Source organism: Clytia hemisphaerica, unplaced genomic scaffold (genome assembly GCF_902728285.1).
Source record: "Clytia hemisphaerica strain Z4C2 unplaced genomic scaffold, Clytia hemisphaerica genome assembly, whole genome shotgun sequence".
Classification (NCBI taxonomy): Eukaryota; Metazoa; Cnidaria; class Hydrozoa; order Leptothecata; family Clytiidae; genus Clytia; species Clytia hemisphaerica.
The window spans coordinates 369,209-392,690 of NW_027104573.1; the positions used below are offsets into that span (position 1 = coordinate 369,209).

Consider the following 23,482-nt stretch of genomic DNA (forward strand, 5'->3'; position numbering starts at 1 on the left):
ACCCCAAATATCATAGTGGCAGGGCCACCTGGATTGCGAAAACCGCCCGTGAAAACCCTTTTTTGGCTAATCTTGACGTCCCTCAACCAGGCGGAACCAAGGCAAGAGTGAACTTCCGATTTTTAACGGATTTCGACGAACCCAGAAGGCCTTCCAAGCCCCCGCTAGCCTTTGGACACCTGCCAGAGGTTTGTCCTCGGTCTTCAGACCCTATCTTGAAATTTAGGAGTAATTTAGGCAAAAAAGGCAAATTTGGGCCGGTCTGTAAAATACACGCCTATAACAGGTGGGCGAAATTGACCCTGTGCCCCACATATTTTTGTCAGGAGTATATACAAAATTTGACAAAAAAATAAGGAAGTGAAAAAAAGTTAGAGGGGGGTCCTATTTTTGGAGGTGTCAAAAAATGATGACGTCATCTGGTGGCGATGACGTCATCACACTAATGACAGAATTTGGTCAGAAGGTGTCTCAATCAATGATTTAGTCACACTGCCCAAATTTCATGAAAAAATATGAAGTCTATCAAAAAGTCTTCGGCCCAGGATGCACGAAGGGTAAATTCTGGGTAGAAAATGGAACTTTAATTTTAACTTTTAACTTTGAATTTTGAATTTTGAAATCTTTTTTTCGAAGAGTTTTGGTACGTCATGATAACCAGATTTTCGAATACCTTCAGTCCTAGCTCTTAAAAACTTTGCATTATCACAGCTTAAAGCTTAGTAGTAAAGAAACCACTACGACTATTTCCTGGCCGTTCTTAGGATTGCAAAGGCAAAAAAATCTCTAAAAGACGCACCTCGATCGAATAATCGTGCCCAGATGATCACATATAACTCGACACTAGAAGTAAATTCGATAGGTGGTCACATAAAAATAACCTCGATCATGCAATCAAGCAAACCTGCTAATAGGCTTCAGAATTATTAAGCCAGATTTACACACACGCCAACTTTGTCGGCCAATTTTTGAAATTCTCTAAGCAAATTCAAGCAAAAGATCGCCTCTATGCTATGATTTTGAAAAATTGGTGAATTGTTTACAAATTTTTGCCCGACTTGCTTGAAAAATTTAAAGATTTTGTTTCGGCAGACAAATTTGGCGTGTGTAACTCCGGTTTTAGACTGATACGGTTTTTCCCCTGCATCGTTCCGTCTGTGACGCCTTACCTTTTTCCATCACGGACTTGTAAGATCAAAAAATCATGTTGAATTGGTAATGTCAGTAATAGGCTACAAAATTATGCGCTAACCCGAAATGAAGAATATGAATCTTAGAGCGTTAATTTTATTTCCAGGTCATCCCTTCCTCATCTGACGAAGAAGAAGCAACCGGCAAAAAAGCATCTCGTGTTTTGCCAAAAAAGGAACAACATGAATCTATCGTTACAAAAGAGGAGGCAGGTTCATGTTCAAAAGAATCTGACGATAACCAAGATTTTGATGCTCAAGTCATTTTTAATATGCTCTTTAACAATCCTGAAGATTACCTTATGCTCAAAAAACCATCAGGAATTCAACATAGCACTGCGTTTACAATAGACACACGACAAATTCCATTAAAATCAGTGAAAGCTGATGTACTTTCTACTACTTACTTTTTTAGCAGTTGTGATGTTGTTTTTTTTTTGGGGGGGGGGGCGTTGTGATCTGTTAGACCACCTTTGCCCATTACGGATTTTTTTACTTAACAACTTGGTTTCTGCATTCAGCTTACTGAGAATTAAAAAAAAAATGGTTGTTACTAAAACGAGGAACGAGAAGTAACCAGAAGTAACCAGAAGTAACCAGAAGTAACCAGTAAGTAACGAGAAGTAACCAGAAGTAACCAGTAAGTAACCAGTAGGTAACCAGAAGTAACCAGAAGTAACCAGTACTTAAATGGAAGTAACCAGTACTAGACTTAGGTAACGAGTTCTGTACGAGATGTGAAATTGACACTCCATTGTCTTGATATTGTCATCAGTCAATTGTTTTAAGGCTTATGACGTCATGGCTAGGTCTACTCTTCGGACACCTATATCTCGTGATTGGCTTGTCTGTTTCCCTTCAAATTTGGCAGGTAAAACCTTGACAATGATGCCTTGAAGTTAACATAATTAGTTTTTGTCAATTCTGGTGATGACGTCATCATTTGGGCCCTTTTTGGTACTGGAATCCGGACACCTATATCTCGTGATTGGCTTGTCTGTTTCCCTTCAAATTTGGCATGTGAAACCTTGACAATGATGCCTTGAAGTTGACATAATTAGTTTTTGTCAATTTTGGTGATGACGTCATCATTTGGGCCCTTTTTGGTACTGTATTTTGGATACGGGTATTTGGTTTCTTTATTCTTTATCAAATTCGTCTTAAAATATCAAGGTAAGAGATAATTGGAAAAAGGTATGACGGATGTATACGAGGCCATAAGGGTACAGTTATTACAAATCTAAAGTCTTTTAAAGTGGTACATAATCATAGGTTTTTCACCTATTTCACCAAAATCACGAAAATCACTTCAAAAAATGTTTCCTATTTTGTTCTCGTTTTAAGCGTTTTTTATAAGCATGTGTTGAATTCTTTTTTGTCTTATCGCATAATCGAGGAAGCCTTTATCACTATTATCCTTGATGGACTGAATAATCTTTTATTGTATTTAGTTAAAAGCTGTTAACTATTGTTTTATTTTGACTCACTTTTTCATGTTTAAATAATATGAATATTATTTTAATCTTTTAAACAATAGAACACCGGTTTTTAAATTTGTACGCTACGGTCCGCAATTGGCGAAATCTTCGATAAAAAGAAAACAATATTTTTTGCTTTCTTTCGTTGCTGTTTATTTGGTTTGTGTGAAGAGTGAGAAGCAATGATGAGTACATCAAATGTTGTGGTAAGCTTTTTTCACTTTTTTAATCAACTACTTTTTAAATACTGCCAATCTTTTTAGCTTCCTAGCTTTTAATTTTAAGCTTTCTTTGGATGTGTATGTTTATATCTCGGAGAAGGCACTTAAGCAAAATTGTTTTTTAAGCTCTGGTCCCAAAATTACTAATTTTCGTGGGCCGTCAAAGTTAGTGCCAGTGCCCCCGGGGTTTTCACTTCCCTAGTTCCTGATACACTAAAGCTCTAACGGGTCTCTGAGTAACGCCCGATAAAATTTCAATTCTTGATATGCGTAAGTCTGATTACATAATGATTTAACCCCTGTGACGTAATCTTTTAACCATATTTGGTAAAGAAAATTCTGGTTTTGACCCCCGTGACGTAATCTTTTTACCGTGTATGGTTAATATTATTACATAAACCAATGTCAATTGAATAAAAGCCTGGTCAGGAAACGCAAGCAAAAGGGTTGAATTTCGGTCACGTGATCAAAATGCATGAGCGGTCAACAGTCTTTTTGTTGGGTGACGTCACAACAGTCACTCCACTGCAGTGGCTTCCAAAAATTATTGACCAATCTCTGACGTCAATATTGATCGTGTGATCAAAACGCATGGATGAAAAAATCTCGAAAAATAAGAGAACCCGACTTCCAGACTAGGTTTGTTATTCAATTGACATTGATTAAATTTACCCATATCAAGAAAATCTGGAAGACAAAATCCGAAATTTGACCTGACCAAGCAATTAAGACACACCTCCTCTCAGATTACTGAAGACTGTATCCGAATGGGGAGATACTGAGGTAAAAATGAGTGCTATGTGTGTGTGAATTTAAGACTCGGTTTTAATCTTCTTAACATTCACCGAGGGTACAAAAGCCACGAACAGTTGATTTTTGAAATTTATTAAAAAAAGTCCTACTACTAATGGCACGCTCAAAGCCTAAAGGCGGTTCTTAATGTCCTATTGGACTGAGACGTCTGCCACAACTTAGTCCCCACCCGTTCCACCCCAAATATCATAGTGGCAGGGCCACCTGGATTGCGAAAACCGCCCGTGAAAACCCTTTTTTGGCTAATCTTGACGTCCCTCAACCAGGCGGAACCAAGGCAAGAGTGAACTTCCGATTTTTAACGGATTTCGACGAACCCAGAAGGCCTTCCAAGCCCCCGCTAGCCTTTGGACACCTGCCAGAGGTTTGTCCTCGGTCTTCAGACCCTATCTTGAAATTTAGGAGTAATTTAGGCAAAAAAGGCAAATTTGGGCCGGTCTGTAAAATACACGCCTATAACAGGTGGGCGAAATTGACCCTGTGCCCCACATATTTTTGTCAGGAGTATATACAAAATTTGACAAAAAAATAAGGAAGTGAAAAAAAGTTAGAGGGGGGTCCTATTTTTGGAGGTGTCAAAAAATGATGACGTCATCTGGTGGCGATGACGTCATCACACTAATGACAGAATTTGGTCAGAAGGTGTCTCAATCAATGATTTAGTCACACTGCCCAAATTTCATGAAAAAATATGAAGTCTATCAAAAAGTCTTCGGCCCAGGATGCACGAAGGGTAAATTCTGGGTAGAAAATGGAACTTTAATTTTAACTTTTAACTTTGAATTTTGAATTTTGAAATCTTTTTTTCGAAGAGTTTTGGTACGTCATGATAACCAGATTTTCGAATACCTTCAGTCCTAGCTCTTAAAAACTTTGCATTATCACAGCTTAAAGCTTAGTAGTAAAGAAACCACTACGACTATTTCCTGGCCGTTCTTAGGATTGCAAAGGCAAAAAATCTCTAAAAGACGCACCTCGATCGAATAATCGTGCCCAGATGATCACATATAACTCGACACTAGAAGTAAATTCGATAGGTGGTCACATAAAAATAACCTCGATCATGCAATCAAGCAAACCTGCTAATAGGCTTCAGAATTATTAAGCCAGATTTACACACACGCCAACTTTGTCGGCCAATTTTTGAAATTCTCTAAGCAAATTCAAGCAAAAGATCGCCTCTATGCTATGATTTTGAAAAATTGGTGAATTGTTTACAAATTTTTGCCCGACTTGCTTGAAAAATTTAAAGATTTTGTGTCGGCAGACAAATTTGGCGTGTGTAACTCCGGTTTTAGACTGATACGGTTTTTCCCCTGCATCGTTCCGTCTGTGACGCCTTACCTTTTTCCATCACGGACTTGTAAGATCAAAAAATCATGTTGAATTGGTAATGTCAGTAATAGGCTACAAAATTATGCGCTAACCCGAAATGAAGAATATGAATCTTAGAGCGTTAATTTTATTTCCAGGTCATCCCTTCCTCATCTGACGAAGAAGAAGCAACCGGCAAAAAAGCATCTCGTGTTTTGCCAAAAAAGGAACAACATGAATCTATCGTTACAAAAGAGGAGGCAGGTTCATGTTCAAAAGAATCTGACGATAACCAAGATTTTGATGCTCAAGTCATTTTTAATATGCTCTTTAACAATCCTGAAGATTACCTTATGCTCAAAAAACCATCAGGAATTCAACATAGCACTGCGTTTACAATAGACACACGACAAATTCCATTAAAATCAGTGAAAGCTGATGATAACGGTAGCTACCTAAGCAAAGGAACACCGCGCAAGTTTTTCCATTGGATCAAGGATGAACAACCTCGTGTTGCCCACCCCGATGAAAAGGAAGGTCAGTTCACAATCAATGAGAGGGATAGGTCATTGTTCTTACCCGCAGTGGTCAACGAAGATGAAGTGTATGAAATCAAGCGTACCTACAGACAGAACAAATACAACCCGTGGTTGACACAAACTATTTGTCAAGTGAAACGTGCATCAGAAAAAGCTTATCATCCTTTCATTCTTGTCATTTATAAGGCGAAAGTTCAAGATGAAGAGATGCCACGCCATGGTAATGCAACTAATCCGAATGCTCCACCGTACTACAGACAAGATCCTACCGTTATAGCAAAGATTGATGAGAAGATTGCAGCAAAAAGGTCGACTGAGCAAATCTACGTTTCTTTGATTGACGATGAAGAGGACACTCTCTCGGAAACGATTAGAAATCCCAAAGTTATCGAGAACCGAAAACAGAAATTGAAAGACAAAGGCGCTGAAAAGCCAAAAACTAGCGCTGAAAATCTCCTAAACTACATCAAACGTGATGATGCTTTTACTAAGTCTTTCACTTTGACCCAAAGTGAATTTGGTGCCTTCAATTATCACGAATACCAACTATCGGATATTGTTAGGTTTTGTGCCAACAACAAAGCTGTGTTATCAGTTGATACAACCTTTGAGATATGTGATGGTTTATATCTCACAGATACCTCTTACGAGAATTTGGCCTTGAAAGATGCTAAAACAAACGAGCATCCCCATTTTCCAGGACCATCTTTCTGGCATTTTCGAAAGAATGAACAGACCTACCGACGGTTCGCAGTCGAGTTGTTGTTTGCAGAACCAGACCTAGCTGAACTCAAAACAATTGGACATGACTTGGACAAGGCTGTTGCAAAAGGTAAAACAATTTCTTGATTTTAAAAACCCTTCCCGAGGTGGAGGACAAACAGAAATAGGAATTAGGTGTGTGCTGACTTTAGGGACGGTTTTCCACCTTAAAGGCTCAAGGTATTTAAAACAAAACAAAAACTGAAATAGTCTCTTTAAGGGTCTTCCAAATTACCTTTAAGCTTATGAAAACCACGAAAACTTTCAAAGTTCTCTTTGGGGTCAGAAAAATTTTTGAAAACCGGAAAAAAGCTTTTGAATCCTGGGCATCTGAAGTATTGTCCTGGGGGGGTTACTTAGGCAAAATGGGTGCCGGGTATGTGCGAACCATTAGGGTACCTTTTCTCATTCTTCAAAAGTCTCTCAAAGGGGTACAAAGTCATAGGTTGGTCTCTGAATTGGTCCCAGAATTACGTAAATCATAATTTTTTCTTTCAAAGGGTCATAAATTTTGACCAAAATTTTGTGAAAATCAAATCAAAATTATGAAAAATCGACCAAAATTTAGTCTCTCAAAAGGTCCCAAAATTATCAAAATTTTGTCTCTCAAAGGATCGATTTTCGGCTCGGACATACCCGTCACGTCGTAAACCTAGTACCCCTAAAGTATTATTAACCTTTTTTATCGATGGTATATTGAAAAAGATTTTTCACTTTATAATGAAACTTTTTCTAATAGTTAAAGCTCCTGCGAATTTTATGCTAGTCTGTGATGTTCAATTTATATTATAGCATTTAAAGATATGTTTCGGAAATCAAAGACACAGTGGTGTACCCGGCATATGGAAACAAACGATGTCGAAGCTTTGAAAAAGTCAACTGAGAATGCCGATGCAACGGAAAGGATCATGTCTGATATCTACGGATTCCATAAAGACAAAATACTTCAGGATTGTCTTGCAGATTCGTATGATGAAAATGAGTTCGAGTCACGATTAAACTCATTGAAGGAGATTTGGGACGAAATTGCTCCAGGCTTTCATGACTGGTTCAAGAAGAACCGCTCCAAAACCTTTAAAGAATGTCTAGTCCTCAGTTCCCGTGAAAAACTTGGTATTTCGAAACGTTTCACGACAAACGGTCTCGAGTCAAAACACCGACTTCAGAAGAAACATCTCAGAGAAGAAGAAATCGAAAAGGAAGTTGTTGCTGTATCAGAGGCTTTGCAAGAATGGGTCAAGGGGTACTTCAAAGAAGCACGCAGAGCACTCAGAGGAATCGGGAAGTATCGTTTAACTACCGCCTTTGAACATCACTACGTACCTCCCGCTCGCTGGGTTTCCTACTCAAAAGAAACCAGAGATAAGAAATTCAACGATTTCATGAAGGAAGTTGGAACGCCTTTTAACTTCGATGTACCAACAGAGGCGGGAAGAAAGGTCGCCCGAAAACCTTCTCGTAGAACAAATCAACCGGAACCTGAAATCTTTATCAATCCTTTTGACCAACTAGCTGCAGAAAACTCAATCCAATCTATCCAGCAAGCGGCAGTAAACTCAATCCAATCTATCCAGCAAGCGGCAGTAAACTCAACCCAACCTCAACCTGTCCAGCAAGCTGCAGTAAATTCAATCCAACCTGTCCAGCAAGCTGCAGTAAACTCAATCCAACCTGTCCAGCAAGCTGCAGTAAATTCAATCCAACCTGTCCAGCAAGCTACCAGAAACTCCATTGCACCTGACCAAAGGGTATGTATGAAAAAGTTTTAGAAGACGTATTTATGTATTTAATCATTAGACTGTTTTAAATGCTTAATTACGCAAGAGTATCTGTTTTTTGAAGAAGATTTTTTCACCAAGCTCTCAAAACTGTTTACAAGCGTCGTTTTTTTTTTGTTTTTCGATATTTTAAACATAAACAGGGGAATGTCACTTTGAACACTGAATACGTGAGATAACCTGCTAAACATTAAACGATGATTTCTTCATGATTCCTTCTCCCTCATTCTCATATTACCCCTTTCGTGAATTCAGAATTTCATAATTGCTTTTGCTTCATCAAATTCGTCATTATAATATTTCATTTCATTTTTTCCAGGTGACAGATGGAAATGTAACCCAGTCAACCTCTCAAGCCAATAATGATTCGAATACCAATCACGACGACGTACCGGCAGAACTTGCTTTTCTTGATCCTGACAGGGAACAAAACGGGCAGTACATGCTGGTATTGAGGAACGATCACAAGCTATGTCCAAAGAGAGTCACTCGCTGCCAGCAGTGTCAAATTGCTTTCACAGACGAAACTGATAGATTTGTTCTAAAAACAAGAGGGATGAGAGAGAGACCACCCGATAAAGATAAAGGTGGAAGAAAACTGTACGAAGGGAATGTTTACCTACATTTTCTAACTGATTGTTTAAAGAAATGGGACAAAAAGTTTAAGTATGAAACTGTTATTGTGCCAAATTCAACTAAAGAAAAAACACAAGACAAATGGAAACCCTATTTACGGAAAAAAGGCATCAAAATCTAAGTTCAGAACTTGTTACGGACTTATAAGCATACAGTAGACAAAACATTCTTTTGTTAATTTTAGCACCTTGCTATTCTCAGCACTGTACTGAAGGTTTTATTTTACTTATCTCTTTTTGTTAAAAAACAAATTATATGATATTTTTGTCAAAATATCTGATGTAATACTTTTGTCAAAATATTTGTTTTGATTTTGTGTCAGATAATGCACAACTAAATTTGAGAAGAAAGCCGATTACAATCTCTTGTGTCAATTTTAATAAGCTTTCATGTTCAACTACTCTCGGGTACCTAATAGCCGGGGGGGGCCGCTAATTAATTTTTCGAAAATTTTCCACCCAGGACATTCTTATTCCAACCCCCCCGCTTATTGATTTTTGGGAAAAAATTTTTAGAAGTTCCCTCTTTTGCCCTAATTCTGCTGTATCAGCCTCCTTTTCGAACATTTTCCACCCAGGACATTTTTATTCCAACCCCCCCGCTTATTAAATTTTGAGATTTTTTCCAACCCCCCTGCTTATTCCAAACCCCCCGGCTATTAGGTACCCGAGAGTAACTTTTGTTCATTCTATTTTTCTTACCAAGACCAAGTGCTTTTTCTAGTCAAAACACAGAACTCAAATAATCAAAAGCTATTTGATGGTGATGATCAAGATTTAGTGACTAGGATTAAAATAGTAAATTAGTATTGATTTTACAGTTACATTTATTTTATCAAGCTATTATAACCGGAATACTGTAAGCAAACATCTTTAACCAATAGATTTACTGATTTCAAAGAATAATCTTCTTTTTTACTGTGATAATCAACCAAATTTGAAGGGAAACGGACAAGCCAATCACGAGATATAGGTGTCCGGATTCCAGTACCAAAAAGGGCCCAAATGATGACGTCATCACCAGAATTGACAAAAACTAATTATGTTAACTTCAAGGCATCATTGTCAAGGTTTTACCTGCCAAATTTGAAGGGAAACAGACAAGCCAATCACGAGATATAGGTGTCCGAAGAGTAGACCTAGCCATGACGTCATAAGCCTTAAAACAATTGACTGATGACAATATCAAGACAATGGAGTGTCAATTTCACATCTACAGAACTCGTTACCTAAGTCTAGTACTGGTTACTTCCATTTAAGTACTGGTTACTTCTGGTTACTTCTGGTTACTTACTGGTTACTTCTGGTTACTTCTCGTTACTTCTGGTTACTTCTCGTTACTTCTGGTTACTTCTCGTTACTTCTCGTTCCTCGTTTTAGTAACAACCGTATAATAGTCTTTTTAAACCAACTTCTGGCTTTACTTTTTTTCTACTGAATTTTTTAAAGTTCTTCTTTTTTCTTTCTCGTTTCTTGTATATTGTAAGGTGAGCTTCCTAAGATTTTGATAGCTTCAGTGGTGTGGATCTGAGTTAAGAATTTTAAAACTTGTGCAGGAGAGTGCTGATTTACCATCTAAGGAATAAAAGCACAAGAATCACCCTCCACCGTTGAACTTTACGAAAGGAAATGCATTTCATAAAATAATGGAGAGCAGAGAATTTTCTAAAGTAAAATTATAGAAAAGTTTAAAAAAAATAAAAAATTATAGATTGATGGTCTGAAATGTCGAGTGTTTTAGAAAATATTTCACTGCATTGCAATCTCAAATCGATACCGAAGATTCATGTTTAATTTTTGCTTTGGCCCCAGGGGGGGGGTACTCTAAGGCAAAATGGGTTACGGGGATGCGCTGCTGGTCAGGGTACCTTTTTTAACCTCCACGAGTCCCAGGTAGGGTCGCTTTTTTTCGTCAAGGGTAGTACACCCTCCCTCCCCCCCCCCCCGGGATTTGATGTCTTTATGATTACACCCCTCTCTCACTAATATTCTGAACAGTTTAAAATTTTAAGGGATAGTTTTCACAAAGAACACGACTTTTGGAGATTGGAGAACGTTTTTGCTTTGGTTTTGCTCATTCCTTGTAATTTTTGTAGCTTCAAGTTCTAAAGTGTTTAAAATTTTTTTTCCGTGATCGGTTAGAAGAATCTTTCATAGTTGGAAGAATCTTTTAAGGTTAGAAGAATCTTCACTATTAAGGTTGGAAGAATCTTTGAAGGTTGGAAGAATCTTCGAATGTTAGAACAATCTTTGAAGGTTGGAAGAATCTTACTATTAAGGTTGGAAGAATCTTCGAAGGTTGGAAGAATCTTCGAATGTTAGAACAATCTTTGAAGGTTGGAAGAATCTTACTATTAAGGTTGGAAGAGTCTTTGACTTTGGTTCAGCTGATACTGACTGTATTTAAGCCTGGTAATGATATATTTTTGGGAACATTTCTGATTGCCAAAACAAATATGGCTTCCAATGTTGCGATCTTGAAGCGGGTTTCAGATTTGAAAAATCGTTTCTCTTCTTCATTAACTGTCAGTAAGCTTGAGCTTGAGAAAAACTTAGCTGACCTTTTTCCCATCGTGGACTACAACATTTTGGAAATCATTGGATCAACGAACAGCTTCAAAGCTCTCATAGAGTGTAATTTCTGCTCGACAAAGGACTTTGTTGATGAATACTGCTGCAAATCAAAAGAGACATTGCGAATCCAGCATCGCAAAGAACTGTCCGATAAAAACGAATTTTCCTCATATGAATACTACAGATGTCAACATAAAACGTTTTATGAAAGCACTTTTGATACACATAGAATTTTGAAATCAAATCCTTCCAAAAGAATGAAGAACAATAACTGCCCTTATAGTATGATTATCAGACATAGAAGAGCACCAACGAATGGCTATATAAAAGTTGTTGAAATACAATGGACTCACAACCACTCCACCACATCTCTTCAAACACTGACATTCAGTGACATACATTTCATTACCAAAGCAAAAGTTTTACAATTATTTGAGAAAGGTTATACACCAAGTCTGGCTTACAAAGAGCTTATCATTGAAACAAAGTCAAATTCCAATAGTGATATTGAATTTCATATTGCAATGTCAGATAGATCACGTATGCCCAGAAGAAGTGATTTCAATCTTTTGTTCAAAACATATAATGAAAGCAAGTATGGTACACGAGATATGAAATCAATATTCCAACACTTTAAAGGTGGGTTATGTTATGTTAAATAATCTTCTATTTGATTCATTGATACCGATAGATTTGTTTGCAAAGGTTTGCATTTTACCATAAGGGGCCTAGGCAAGGGTTTTAATGAATGCAATGCAGTTTTGAATTTGTTAGATCTTATAGAATTGATAAAAAATTTCAATTTCAGAACGCATAACGAAGTTGACAGAATTGGATAATAAATACAAATTTGCCTTACAAGAATTTAATCAGGAAGAGAATGATGCTTTGATATTTGCCATGTTAACTCCACTTATGCTAAGGATTCATGAAAAGGTAAAAAATAATGATTAATTTTTTTCAAAAAAGATTAGTTGTATACATAGTTCTCAGAAATAATGTTGGATGTGTTGTTGAAGTTGTTGAAGATCCTTTTTAGATTTTCAAGTTAGAAATTTTTGAGAGTATCAGGTAATACTGTAAAATAATGAACACTGAATCTTTTATGGTTTCGTTTCGTTTTGCTTGATTTTCTTTATTTTATTTTTCAGGTACGATCGTCTTCAGAGCTTTCCTTCTTTGATTCAACTGGTGGTTTGGAAGAGTATAACCTTCGATTTTTCTTCATGGTGACTCATAGTCCAGTGGGAGCTCTACCATTGGCTGTAATTATCACGAGCGATGAGACAACTGACACCCTGATTAAATCTCTGGAAATGTTAAAGTCAATCCTACCTGACACTGCTTTTTTTGGGCATCCTGTAAGGGGCCCAGAAGTCTTCATGACCGACAACTGCTCAGAGCTAAGGGATGCCCTCAAGTATGTATGGCCTAATGCTTGTCTTCTTCTATGCGTTTTCCACCTTCTCCAACAAGTGTGGCGTTGGCTCTTTGATAAAAACCATTGCATTGCTTCAACTGATAGAACAGGTATATAGAGAGGGTTTTATAAATATTTTTACTATTTTTTTATAAGAACTTTTTTGCCAAAACTCAATCAATCACATTGTCTTTATTTTCGCCAAAAATCAAAATTTCTAAGAATTAAGATACAAGATACCATCTCTAGATGTTTTGAGCTGCTATAGATGAATTACAACCTTATACCTTATCTAACTTAAGAAAGTGAGAAGTAAATGATTTTTTTCTTCATTATGATTCAGAAATTATGATGAGATTTAAACAACTTGTGTTTATAACTGAGGATGAGGATGATTTACAAAGTGCATTTGATGACTTAAAAAGCTCGGAAATAGTCAGCAAGTACATCAATTTGATTTCGTACCTTGATGATGTCTATGACCTGAAAGAGGCATGGTGTTTTTTATACAGGTATTTATCTTTTAAAGAGCCTACTGTTTTTAGCTCCCATAAGTAATTAGTTGTATTTTAGAACCAGGGGGTACGGTTAAGTTTGATGTGCCGCTCTTAATGGTCCCTTCAAAAGCTTCATAATTCTTCTAAGGGTTGTAAATAAATCACAAAATTTAATTCCAGTAATCCTAAGGATACTAAAAACAGGTAAAATTCCATTGTTTGCAAACAGTTTTTGAATATCTTCTTATTTTGAATGCACTTTCTTGTTTTAGAAAGGAATATAACGTTCGTGGGCACAATACGAATAATATGGTCGAAGCTCAATTTCTTGTATTAAAAGATTCCGTGCTAAACAGAACCAAGGAGATCAATATCAATGGCCTGCTAGATAAAATTGTGAATGAACTAGAAGATCATTATAAAACAAAGCTGATCAGCATAGCAAATGGTAATTTTGATGGTAAGGAAATTCATTAATTAGTTTATATTTCAATCAGGTTACATGTATTTCATAACACTTTCATACACTTTTTATCAGAATGGAACCAAAAGTTTATTGTAAAGGATATTTCCAATCTTAACCTTTAATTAGAGCTATCCTAAGATTCTCAGTTCATTAAAGCAACTACAGTATTAGAATCAAATTGATTAGCAGGATGTAAATCTTTATTTTGATTATAATTATAGGTATCTACAGCAGACGTTTTATGGGACGTTCTAAGAGGAAAGGAGATGGAGCTGGTTTCAAAATTCCAGATAAACGAAAGCAGACAGAAATGATCAATAGTCTTGAAATTGTCAACAATTCTTCCTATTTGATAAGCAGTGAAGAAGATCCTGAGAAGAGATATTACGTGGATACTGACCTAGGAGTGTGTGAGTGTCATGTAGGGCAATCTGGCGCTGTCTGTAAACATCAATATGTTATCTGGCTCCACATAAACAAAAATGGATCAGCATTCCTTCCATATCTGTCATCAAGTCAGAGAAGAGAGTACTCTTACCTAGCTATCGGGGAATACTTGCCTGAACATTATTATGATGGTTTGCATGACTGGACGGAACAAACGGCTCAGAATGAGATTGATCAAATAGAACCAAATATAACACAAGAGGTCGAGTCATCACCTGAACCATCTTCACTGAAGTGCAAGGAGAAACAGGGTACATGTTTTTCTTATAAGCAAGTGTATGCCCCTTGGTCAGGCTCATGTATGCTTAAGTGTTCAAAGCATCCAGGCATAGTTTATGCTTATTGTATGCTTAAGAATCATGCTTATGATTCACCCCGAGCCAAGTTTTTAATGAAATTTCAAAAATTTTGTAAAAATTTGCGCAGATTTTGGGAGCGTGGAATGTATCTAGCCGTGGAATGTATTATTTTTTACTTGACCTCTACCAAACCTTTTTAAACAGATAAAAATGACCACTTGAAAAATATTTTAGGCTGACATATATGCTCATGTTATGCTTAGGAATTCTTCAAATCTGAGCCTTAATATGCTTATAAGCGTTATACTTATAAAAAAAAAAACATGTATGTTTCGAATTTGAATTATTTATAAGAGAGCGACCATTAAGTATATATTGCGCTGGGGTAGAAAGGTAGAAGGGATTCTTACCAAAAACTCTTGAAAAAGATTTCATACCTTAAATAATTGGATAAAAAAAGCTTTAGTCTTTACTTCTTCTGGAATTGAGTGATAGCAGAGTTCTTAAAATTAATTACATTTATTTATTTTAGCCCAACCCGTCGACTTGAGAAGATCTATTGATGTCATAAACAAGCAGGAGGTTATGGATGAGCTGCAAAAAGTGAATACCACTTTACTTAAAGTTATCGAAGCAACACAGGATAGCAATCTATTACGGGGTGTGATGAAATTTTGTGAGAGAGTTGAAAAATACAAAGGTCAATCTTCAAGACTGTCCAGTGCTTTTCATACCTTTGCAACCACTCAAAACACAAGTTTGAAGATCACTTCTACATCTTTGTTAAAGAGAGCAAGACAAGGAAAAATATACGTTCAGCCAGAAGCTGTAAAACGCAGAAAAACGGGCAATGGTAGCAGAAAGCCAGAAGCAAAAGGCTCATCAGTTAAGAAGAACCCCTTCATTAACAAAGCTCCTCAAAAAAAGAGACAACACAACTTCTCTAAAAATGTGGCTGATAACGTAGCAGTTTCAAAGAAAGCTGGCAGAACCATGGCTTCTAAGACTAAGTTCTTGTCTGCACAGAAAATAAAGAAACAAAAGTAGTTTTATATCGATTGACATGCATTTATTTCTAATAAATGAGATTTTGCGCAGCAAATACACAAATTTACAGTGGCATAATAAATTATATTTAGCTGTACTTATATCTACTTTTTTAAACACTTATCTATTTTCTACTGCATGAGTTTTTAGGTGTCTGTTCAAATTTGAAACAGTCCGGAACATTCCAGTGCACTTTGAGCATTTGAGACTTGGTGGCTCGTGTGTTAAATTGTGCTTTTTCAATGAAGCCATAAAGCCAAACTCTTTCGGACACAATTCACACTTGAATTTTTTTTCGTGATTTTTTTTGTGCTTTTCCAGCAAAACCAAGTTCTTGAACGTTTTGTCACATACATCGCATTCCACCTCCCTACATCTTTTAACGTGATACCTCAAAAACTTCGGTTGAGTAAACACTCTTTCACATTTAGAGCATATCAGCTCGACATTGTTTGCTGGTTGCTTGGCTTCTTTTTTCCAGTTCTAAAATTTCAGTAGATAAAAAAGTTTATTATTATTAGTAACATTAAAAGCAAGTTTATTATGACACTTTCTTCCATTTTTATGACTTTTATGGCCCTTTGTTTATAAAGTTTTCTCTAGCTTTTTTCTGACTTTTATTATTTCTTTTTTATCTCAAATCACAGTGATTATACAATATGAAAACAAAATTTGGAAAATCGAAATGTGAACACAATTAGTACTTTATTCTTATAAAAAAATCTTCATATTTTTCGTAAATTTTAGCCTACGGCAAAAAGGCTAGCCTTACATTTCTCTCTTCATCTTCCAATTCACTCCTCCATAATCCACCAGCAATTTTTGACATTTCCCCAATGGATAACTGAACACCTTCATCATCGGGAATGGCAAGGTCTTTCTAAAATGATAGATGTTTACACAATTATTTTATTAAAAGATCATTAGTAAAAAATCTTTGAAGCAAACCTTTTTAACTCTTTAGGATTTTAACACTAAAAATAATGTTCTTATTAAAATTTCCAATACTTCTTGAGGATTTTGTAAGAATTTCCTATCCTAGGAGATTGGATGTATCAGAGTCTACTTTTAATCTTTTGAATTTCTTATAAAAAAAACATATTTTCACAACTTTTTGATACCAAAAGCCTCATTGCCTATTATAGCCATTACAGTTTTTTCTCATAAAAATGGTGTATATTCCTCTTTTATTCTTGTCGTTAACATGTGTAAATGGGCTTCGTAGCTACACATAATTTGCAGAAAAATTAATATTTAACTCTGAAAATGAATATTTAAAAAAGTTACCGCTATTTCTCTGTAAAACAGTTGAAAGCCTGTCGTATTCCTCTTCTTCTTGTTTTCTTTCACAGTAGAGGGGATCTCAATTACATCATCAGTTGAATCCATATTTTCATCTAAAAAGAGAAAATAAGTATTTAACAAAGTCATAGTATATAAGTTATAACATTGATTGGCGTTAAATGAAATTAATTTTTAGAGTTTTTATTTTATTTTGCTTCTCATTTTCACCAAACTTAGATAAAGAAAAACAGTTAGATAAAAGAATGCTTTACATAAGTTTCAGTAATTGATCTCTTTTAAATTGAGCTAACACTTACCATCATTGTAACTGGACATCAGTTGTTCCATATTTTTCTCAAAACTTCAACCAATGCACAAACACAAAACCAGACAGCACAATTTTTAAATCGAATGTTTATAATTTTTTGTTTTACGCGCGCACAATTGACGTCATTTCTGGAAGGACTGATTATACGGCACACGAACAGCGAGGCGAGATTCTTCCAACCTTCGAAGATTCTTCCAACCTTAATAGTAAGATTCTTCCAACCTTCAAAGATTGTTCTAACATTCGAAGATTCTTCCAACCTTCAAAGATTCTTCCAACCTTAATAGTGAAGATTCTTCTAACCTTAAAAGATTCTTCCAACTATGAAAGATTCTTCTAACCGACCACAATTTATGTCAATGTTAGGGTAGTTTGAAAACTTTTTTTTCATATCCTTATATCCTCACATCTTCTAAGCTTTGGCCAAACCAAACGTCGTTATATAGATGTTCGGGGAACGTTTCATGCCAGTTTGGACGTCTTGGTTGAACCATATCATGACATTTTCTTCCGCATTTTTTTTCTTTCCCAAGATTGAAATTTAAAAGGTTCCTGTTGAAAGACTTTTCATTGTAAAAAGTCTGAAAGTTTTCTGAAGTCTGAGGCCATTTCGTGATCCATTTTGATTAATCGAAGCTTTATGAAATCCTCAGTTGAGATAGAAGAAATTTGGGAGGCAAATATATATTTTTAGATTGATTATAACAGAGAGGAATTCTTTAACTATTAAGATTGTCCTAATGAAATCGTCTGATGACTGTGATTTTTTCTTTATGACGTGGATATTTCAAAAATTAGAGAATACTAAGTTAGCAGATCTTAAAGAGGGACGGGATGGAGTTTTTTACAAGTTCTCATTTGATTTGGTTGGTTGTTTACCAGTAATAAAACAATTTTGTAGCTTTTTCTAGAGAACGCGTCATTTTTATTAATTCAAATGACCAATTATTAAAGTATCTTATAAAAACTCCATCTCATCTGCTTGAAGAAATGAGAATAGAGGGAGAGCTTGCCTTTATAGTCCTTATATGAGGAAATGGAACTCTCCCCCTCCCCCATTAGGCAATCTACAGTTAGTCTTACTTTCCACAAACGTAGATATAACAAAAAGGTTAGTTTGACTCCTCAAAAATGGCTCTCACAATTCGGGTACTTTTTCCCCTTTTAGCAAGTTATTCTATTTTTGTTTTCAAAATATTTCATTTATGCGATATTATATATCACCATGTTGCTTAAGCACAGATATCATGTATTAAATAATAGATGGAGCGTTTTTTCAATTATTCCAATGCTCTTTGAATGGGCCTTGAAGTTGACTAAACAAAATCATGCAACGGTGGAGACAGCAGTTAAATCAGTAGCTTCACTATTTAGCATCGCTATAATGAGCTCCATTCTTTCAAGGTACATTCAAAATTTGAAAGACTACACGTTTTTTTTTAAGAAACACACTTTTAAGAAACATGAGACTCAGAATGCCTAAAAATTAAGAAACATGCTGAGGCTGAGAATGAGAAAATAACATTTTTAATTCCTTTTTTTAAGAGCCTTCCAATCAAGGCAAAGTTCCAGAAAGTACTTGAGAAAGTCAGAAAATCAATATAGAAGATAGGATTCGTAGATTAGTCTATTAGACTATTGTACTATCGACATGCGTCCTTTAAGCTTGGCAAAGTTTAGAAACATATAAGAAACATTTAAGGCTCAAAAAGGCCGATTTCTTAAGAAACATTGAGGCTGCTTGGTAAAACTTAGTTCTTAAAAAAAGCGTTTATTTTATTAGAAATAGAGAAGCCCTATCCAGTGTTGTATATATGATATCCAAGTCACTTAAAAGATATTCAAGAAAAAAATAGTAAAATATGGAAATTGATATTAAAATAGGATTCTTTTTTATGTTCAATGGGTTCCAAACATTATATGATGAAAATAACTTTTGAAAAAATATTATATGAAATAAATTGGTGGAATGGGAAAGGAAAAATTCTCTCATGACAGGATTAGTGAGGAATAAGAGAGATAAAAATTGAGGATTGAGGATTATTCTCAGAAATTATATTTGCTTGATTTTCTATCTTTTTTCCATTTAAACGATTAGTACAGCGAGGTTCACAGAGATTGATTGGACAGGAACATGCTATTTGACAAACAGGCCTAAAATTTCCTGACAGTCTTGTAAATTCGACACTTTTTTATATCAGCTTTTACTATTTTTACTCATGGTGTTCGAGATAAATCCCCCGAATAAATACGTCTTTGGTTTTAATATTCTTTCTGTCAATTTTTTTGGAGCTCCAGTCATTACTGCAGATTAAAGAGTTTGAATATTTTAAAGTAAGAGAAGCTGAGATGTTCCTGATAAGTGCTTAGTTCTGCAGCCCTGATCCCTGCGTATTGTCGACTTTTTGTTGTCTAGAGAGAGTCTTCCTCTCAGAGGATCGTTCTAGCCGATACCAGGGTATACTCATCCGTCAAACAGTACCGTAAATAAAGCCTGGAATACATGGGTTCGTGGTTAAGCAGTACTGTAGACATGAGGGGCGCAAAATTTGAGTAGGAGAGCAGATATTATACAGTATTTATATTTCTATATTATGAATAGATAATTACAGTGTCATATAAATCTGCTCTTTTACACAAATTTTGCGCCCCTCCTGTCTGCGCTACTGATAGGTTAATTTTTCAGGACCCCCTTGGATTTTCTTTCTCGTTTTTCTGACAACCCTGAGTTTTCAATCTTTTCTTCTGACTCTCCTAGGATTTTTATTTACCAGATCACCCTAGACGTTATAACTTTAACTGCGTGTAATATATTGATCAAATTGTCTTCACCCGGTCGACAATTGACCAGATTGAAGTTTCACTTCTGAACAGTTGTAAAAGCAGAATAATTTACAAAGCATTTGATCCAAATCCAAACATCAGCATATCTAAACTCGCTTTGCATATATCTGACATAGTTTGATTCCAAATGAAAAATAAAAATCATGGCTTTGTATCACCTGGCGCAAAGAAATGATGAAACTAGGCGCTACGTTTGGCCGAATGCTAATGGATATCAGGCTAAAGATGCCACTTCAGATATGGAATCAAAACGTTGCGCAAGTACTGGGAGTGTTGAATTGAAATTGAGGAGAAAAACGAAAGCAAGAGTTTTTCGGTTTTTGGACACCAAAGGCAGATGGAGTTTACATTATCACACAGTGCTGTAAGTATTTTATTGGTGTGAAAAATGTAAGACGTTTTGTGTCTACAGTCGAGGAGGCTCCCCCAAGTTGACCCAAATTTCACGCCTTTGCGCATTTTCATGGCGTCTGGCGTGCAAATCAGATTAAGGGGGTCAAAAAATAATGTCACCTAACTGATGGGCGATGTTGAAAATTTTCGATTTTTCACACTTATTTTACCCACATAAGGCGTAGCGTTGTAGTGGTAATCTCTCTTGACTCCCGTTTGGGAGGTCCGAGTTCGATTCTCACTGTAGTTACTACGTTCTCTTGGCAAATGAACACACATTCGCCCGTGTCAACCCACACCATGTGAGGGGAATTGGGTACGACTACTCTGATACAAGAGTGTGGATGATGTACCAGACATTGTGGTGTGTGGTGTCACTCGTCCCGTTCTACGCCTGCGACTAGCTATATTCTCTCCTGCGCAGTTCGAGTGTCATCGCTATGCATCATGGTATCTGTCTCGCGTGCAAAGATCAGCGGTGTCTGGACAGCGCGCTACACACCTACTTGAAAAAGAAGGAACTCCTACTTTGTAAGGAGTACGCCCCAATCTTCAATGAGGAGGGCTCGTATCATCATTCCCCCGCCATTAAACGGTATATTAAGAATATATTATTAGTACAATTATTATATTGATTTTCTTTTTTGTTTCTAATAAGTTACTTTGCAAATTATTTCGGGGCCATTGTTTTTTCGATTTTCACGCACTCACGCAACCAAAAAACCAATTCACGTATTCATGCAAACCATAGGGGGTGGACGTAAACCAAAAGCACCAAAGGGAGGGTAGGACCCCGCGATGGTTGGAAGTATCTCATCTCGACGGTGGTAAGTATCAAATTCAAATTAGTATGTGTGACAAAAAGCAAGACCAGACGAATAAATCAAGGAATCGGAAAACAATGTTATGGAACTTTTCTCAATTCATAGTCTCCTTTTCGAGAAACATTTGAAAACGATTTCGCAGATCGACCACGCCCTCTAAAGTGTACTTTTTAACCGAATTCTAACAAAAGCAAATTAATTTATATCGGGATGAGCGGTGTGAGAAATTATTTTTTCTTCCAAGGCCAACGCCGTGTTACAAATGAAATGTAAAATTTTGCAACAGCTATTTTTTTTGATGTTTTGATAAATATACACGTTTTCTTTTTATAAGAACATCCAAAATTTTTAAAGCCTGGATGTTCTTTACATGTTCTTATTTTCGACATTTTTCGAGCATTTTTGCTCATTTTACTAAAAGGTTTTTCTGTAAGGTTTTTTCTATAAGGTGCTTTAGAGTCTGCAAAGCCTTAAAATATTCTTAACTTGTTCTTAAGATTTTGGCCATCGAAGTCTTATGTTCTTATATACTTTGTTCTTATAAAAAAACGTGTAAGAGAAAAAAGAGAGGAGACTTTGGAAGAAAAACGTAGAAAGAAAATTTTCCGGAGATATATGCAGTAAAATATAACAGATTATCAAGATCACAGGGGAAAAATAATGGAGAAAAAATGAAAAATTAAAGAGGACAAGAGAAAAAAACAAAATAATGTATAAAAAATTGAAACATTGATAGAAGAAATTGTTTCAAAATAAAAAAACAAAAGAAAAGTCAACAGAGCAAATTTTCATATTTCGATTTTATATTTTCAACAAAATTATCTGGTTCCGATTTACATAATTTGGTTGGTTTGATTTTTCACTTATTTGGAAATTTTCTGCAAATGTTTTGTCAACAATTCTTCTTCACGTGCAATGAATTTCAGAAAATGTTTTCTTTTTTTTTTGGATAATCGGTGGGAATAAGATGATTTGAGCAAACTTTTGAACAAAATTTTGAAAAACCTGTTTTTCGCTTTATTTCAGCTTCAACGGACTGTAACTTTAGATGCAATTTAATGTGAAAAATAATTATATTGCGGAAATCAAGAAAGCTTCCAAGTAATACTCCTATACCCAAAAATTAAGTCTGTAAATATACTTTGTGCAGTTTTTCGTCTTCGTTTTTCATTTTCATTTTTCATTTTCATTTTCAAGATTTTGAGGCCTGGAAAATTTTAGCCTTTAATGCTTGAAATAGCATGAATTTGGAGAATTCAGCGGCAATTTAACCAGAAGTTTTGCAGGAAAAATTTTGAAATAAGTTTTATTAATTATTTTGAAAAATTTTGATGCAAAACTTTTGCTTCCTGTCAAAAAATTCTTCCTTTAACTGTATAGGAGCAAAGATGAAATGGGTTCGATCGGCTGTTGCAATAATTATCTAATATCATCCCAAAACAATTTATCTAATTTAATCTCACAAGAAATATAAATAAAAGCAAATAGATTTCGGCGTAAATTAATTTTCTACTAGTTGGTGAAAGTGTTTGTTTAGATTTGCTCAAAACTGTTGGCCATATTAGAATAGCCTGGATTTCCAACCTAGCTATATTACTGACCTTTATATCTTCCAGGACCAAGTTACTCAATCCCGGCCAACCAAAAATCTTTGATCGGAGTTTTTAGAAATTGGTAATGGCGGCACTACTCATTCATTAGCGGTAAAAATGCATCGAGAGCGCTAGATCTACTTTACCTCGAATACTTTTGATGATGTAGCGCCGTTAGACGTTAATTCTTAACATAGCAATGGCTCCTTCTTGGGCACCAATCCCAAAAAAAAACTCCGGATATAGCTTGGTCCAGGGATATATAAAGGTCAGTGCTACAATAGTTTGTTTAATTCCGCTGTTTACCACGTCACATTGTTTGCATGTAATAAACCCAGGGTCGGAATTTCTTTTGGCGCACAATAATCAAATTGACTTAAGAACACAATTTCTTGACCAAGATTTTGGGTCTCCCCCAAAAAACTTTTTACATCTTTAAGATACACGTTTTTTAATAAGAACGTCCGAAATTTTTTAAAATCTTAGTGTGTTTTTAACTTTTTGGGTTCTAAGCCAAAAAATGCTCCTATTTTCAGTTTTTAAAGTCTTAAGTTTTGTTTTTACCAAAATATCTTTCTAATGAAGAAACTTCAAAAGATATTTATTCATTTTAAACTGCCTTGTCTCCCAGATGGCTGACATCTCATTATTTGATTTATTTGATTATCTTTTGGTACAGCCTACACAGAAATCTTTGGGGAAAATAATTAGAATGTGTGAAAAATAATGATAAAGTT

The 23,482-nt window shown here is 35.7% G+C and overlaps 1 protein-coding gene across 1 annotated transcript; it reads left to right on the plus strand.

Moving 5' to 3' along the window:
• The first annotated feature begins 1,931 nt into the window (after window positions 1-1,931).
• LOC136823507 (uncharacterized) lies at window positions 1,932-9,114 on the plus strand. The gene is made up of 4 exons (XM_067079695.1): window positions 1,932-2,874; window positions 5,175-6,387; window positions 7,110-8,065; window positions 8,415-9,114. Exons 1-4 carry the CDS (start codon window positions 2,851-2,853, stop codon window positions 8,850-8,852), a joined length of 2,631 nt encoding a protein of 876 aa, XP_066935796.1. The 5' UTR covers window positions 1,932-2,850; the 3' UTR covers window positions 8,853-9,114.
• Window positions 9,115-23,482: the final 14,368 nt, after the last annotated feature.